This window comes from Anastrepha obliqua, chromosome 1 (genome assembly GCF_027943255.1).
Source record: "Anastrepha obliqua isolate idAnaObli1 chromosome 1, idAnaObli1_1.0, whole genome shotgun sequence".
Lineage (NCBI taxonomy): Eukaryota > Metazoa > Arthropoda > Insecta > Diptera > Tephritidae > Anastrepha > Anastrepha obliqua.
The window spans coordinates 129,122,280-129,126,388 of record NC_072892.1 but is presented as its reverse complement, the minus strand read 5'-3'; the positions used below and the strand labels follow the sequence as shown (position 1 = coordinate 129,126,388).

The window sequence follows — 4,109 nt, the reverse complement described above, 5'->3', positions numbered from 1 at the left end:
TTGGATTTATATAAAATGCAGCGAATTCGAACAATATTTGTAAAAAAATCTTACATACTTTATAGTTTTATATAAGAAATTATTTATTTTACATTTATGCATTGTGTTTGACATTACTATTCGGAAGATAAGTATGCACCTACGTAGTAAAGAAATGAAGGTAACAAATGTACATACAATTGCCTCTATTAACTATTCAATTTGACACTACACTAATGCACTCAGCGAGAGTCAGCATTCCATATATAGCACACAGTCTGACCGACTCGCTGTTCCTGAAGCACACCTAAATGCCGCAGCATGACAATACGATTCTGTTGCTTTTTATCCAGCATCTTATTCATTTGTTGTGAAATGTCGCCTGGCGTGATGAAATTGCGACCTGCGGAAAGAAGGGCAATTACATGTAAATAATATCAGGTTTGTTATTATTATTAATGCCAAGTACCTGGCACATAGGAAGCCTGTTGATTATAGACTTTCCACAGCTCCAAATCATGACGATTGCGTACTGTACTCCGTTGACGATGAATTAATTGATACTTTTTATTAAAGCTAGGAACTACTACATTAGCTAGAAAACCACGAAGCTCATCAACAGATTCGCGACCGCGCATGTATCTAGAAAATAGTTTTGGATCATTGACGAAAGATATTCTAATTTTTTTTGAAGCACTTAGAAATAAAGGGAAACTGTAATGGAAACGTCCGCATAAGATTCCAAAAACTAAATACACAATAGTTAGCGGTCGTGTTCGTCCAGCTCATCTAACGGTAGGCCCAGGAAACGTTCTGTTCCGACAGGTGGAGTCCAGAAGGAAAGGGGTGTTAGGTCAGTAGGTTTAATGGGGCATGTGAAAGGCGGTTAGTGTCGTACGGAATGCCTTCACATGCTGGACATATGTTGGGTATGTCGGAGTTAATTCTGGATAGGTAGAAGTTTTATGCGGATCTCTCGGGGTGGCTGAACCTCTTCATCTGCTGTGGCTGGTGATTGAACTCCGATTACGGCATTCAGGGGTCGGGAGTTTAAGAACTTTTTATATTTTTTATAATTGGCGCGTACACCCTCTTTGGGTGTTTGGCCGAGGTCCTCCTCCTATTTGTGGTAAGCGTCTTGATGTTGTTCCACAAGCCGACTCCGAACGGCAGATATTTTATGAGGAGCTTTTTCATGGCAGAAATATACTCGGAGGTTTGCCATTGCCTGCCGAGGGGCGACCGCTATTAGAAAAATGTTTTTCTTAATTTTGGAGTTTCACCGAGATTAGAACCAATGTTCTCTCTATGAATTCCGAATGGTAATCACGCACCAACCCATTCGGCTACGGCGGCCACCGCAATATTGGGCATGTGAGCCTCGATGTGAGCCTCGATGTACATGTAAGTCAACATAAAACGGACTAAGTACTCTTCCCAAAGAAACACAAGGATTCGACTTTATCTCCTCTATACTAGGAAATAGGCCAGTTTGCAGTTATTTTTTAGCAGTAAGCTGACGCATAGGCTAAACGCAGAAGAAAAAGAGACCTCATATACATATGCAAAACAATGCATGGTACTCTTATCTTGAATATGAACGGCTCTCATTAGGCCTAAATGACCTGTGATATCTTAGAGTGATGGACATAAGAATACATACTGCGTGTGTCTAAACAATGTCCGGTTCAGTTATATTCTGGATCTCGACGGAAAAAAAGAAGAGATGCCTCCTGATGTGCTTGGGAGGCGGCTCAAGTTCTAGCAGGTGTCTACAGGGGTGAAACTTATGGTAGCACCCGAGTACAAACTGTTTGCTGGGCATTTTGCTGTGCTCCTCGACTGGGAGCATCTGTGCCTTATTATGTAGGTGTTGTATGGGGGGCATCAGCAGGTATCCCGTCGCTGTCCGAATAGCAGTGTTTTGACACGTCTGGAGCTTTGTCCACTGCGTATCACTAGTTCCAGGCGACCAGATAGGTGCAGGGTAATTTAGAACCGGCCGGTCAATTGCTTTAATGTGTGTCGGTCAGTCTATGTGTGGACTGACTTACTCCAAAACAATTGCAAACTCTCTGTTTCGTTTCTACGCTGCCAAATAGGCCCAGACCGAAACTGTCTCAGTCAAGGCAATGCAATGTTTTTCACAAGGATGTCCTTTGTCACCACTTCTGTGGTCTTTAGACATTGATGATAGCTATTGGCTATTTGATGCTTTGATTGCATTGTCAGGGAAATTTGGAGGTACAATTTCCAACATCATAAACCAAGCGCTGATCTTCATATCAGACTAGCGTCGTGCTGGAGAATTATCTATTAATCCTAGCAAGACAATCATTGTGTCTTTCAAAAACAAATTAAAGTTGGTGCATTAATTGTAGAAAGAACTGCTTTAAGTTACTTTCAAAGTCAAGCCTACTTGGCACTAAGTGGTGCCATGAACAGCTATCCTACTGTTGCTGTAAAAGTGATCCACTGCATATTTTCCTTAAAAAAAGTGCTTCCAGAAGGGCATTAAAAATGCGAGTCTTTCTTGGGAAAGATTTTCCTGACGGTCATACAAGTATCATAACAGTGATACCAGATCAGAATGTAATTTGTTCATTAACAGCGTATATGAGACCAAAATGTGTTTTAACCGTAAGTTTGAAATCATAATCTCAGACCGCAATGAATGGAAACTGGGAAGTCCTTGGATCGATCCCAGAAGTCTCGAATGGTTCACCGATAGTTCGAAAACAAATACTGGAGTCGGTGCGGGAATGTATAGTCCAAACACGAAAATCTCCGTACCAATGGGCAAATGGCCTAGGATGAAAGGTATTGAAATTGCTGATGAACTCGCTAGGGCGGTTCGACAGAAGATTTTCACGGTCCAGAACCATACTGTGACATCAACTGGGCAGAAGCTAAAGATCTCCGTCAAGCCAAAAGGCTTATAAGATATTTTACCTGCAATAGCTACATAACATGCGTAAAGTAGTCATAAGAAAAAAGTTGGTTTTCTGACAAGCCACTATTTCTTAAATTATCAACTCTTTAAAATTCACATTCGGAATGAGACAGAGTTTAGAATCTGTCGGGAGAGTGATGAAACCACAGAGAATATCTTGAGCAACTGTATTGACTTGGCAAAGACAAGACTGTACATATTTCTTCGAGATCAAGTGGATCCGGATGAAATCAAGAATGCTCCTGCTTTCAACAAACCCCAACCTGAGGCAGGGAACATCTAGATTAAATAGAGCCGGATGTTAACATTTAATAGTAGTTGTGCCAGTCAATACGACTAGTATTAACTACTTCTAAGCATGTAGTAGAACACAAAAGATTGTTTATGATGATTATCCAAGTTTTAGTAAATTTACCAATTATAACTATGGAGGACAGATTTGTCACCAATTTTTACCCTTAGATAAATCAGCAATTTTCCAGCACTTATTACTCGCAAGGCAGGTTTAAATTAAAAGTTAAAAAGCTAATTTAAAATTCGATGTTTGCAACATACATACATACATCATAAAGCAACTTACTTTGGTATCGACTCAAATTGTTCCGATGTTATGTGGTATTCAAAATCGAGGAAAGTGAAAGGTATAGGATTAATCTGCCTTTGCTTCACAAGTGGTGATTCTTTATAACTGCTGAGTGTAAGTTTAGGGGTTACAGTCTGGAAGATAATTATTTTATTCGTGATTAATAAAAGCGTCATAATCATGAGCTTACGGAGTGCACATTAAGCCGATCCATGCATTTTTCCAAAGCAGAAACAGGCATTTTTTCAGCGGTTCGAGGCACGTTCGAAGAATTGAAAGCCGCATGAACCTCTCGTTCCCTCGTCGTAGCTTCCTCAAATTTACGTTGTCGCTCCAATAAGATGTACTGCAAAATAGCGGATTGTTGCTTTTGCATTCTTGTTATTAAACGCCTATGGTCTTCATCTATTTTGCTTAGATCTTTTTTAACCGCCTTTTCCACTTTGTCCATAAGTTCCTGCAATGCTCTTGCTTCTTTTAGAAGTTTGTTAGCTCCATCGTGGACTTTTTCACGCCGTAAACTTAAAACAATGAAATTTTCAATTAGCGCTACTTTTTCGTTAATTGTGGATTGAATTTCTTCCATATTTAAGC

General features: G+C 40.0%; 1 protein-coding gene across 1 annotated transcript; it reads right to left on the bottom strand.

The window, feature by feature from the left end:
• Nucleotides 1-58: 58 nt before the first annotated feature.
• Nucleotides 59-4,109, bottom strand: LOC129236082 (spindle and kinetochore-associated protein 1-like). Its single transcript, XM_054870283.1, has 4 exons — nt 3,706-4,109; nt 3,513-3,649; nt 449-621; nt 59-382 (listed from the first exon to the last, which is right to left on the bottom strand). Exons 1-4 carry the CDS (start codon nt 4,099-4,101, stop codon nt 222-224), a joined length of 867 nt encoding a protein of 288 aa, XP_054726258.1. The 5' UTR covers nt 4,102-4,109; the 3' UTR covers nt 59-221.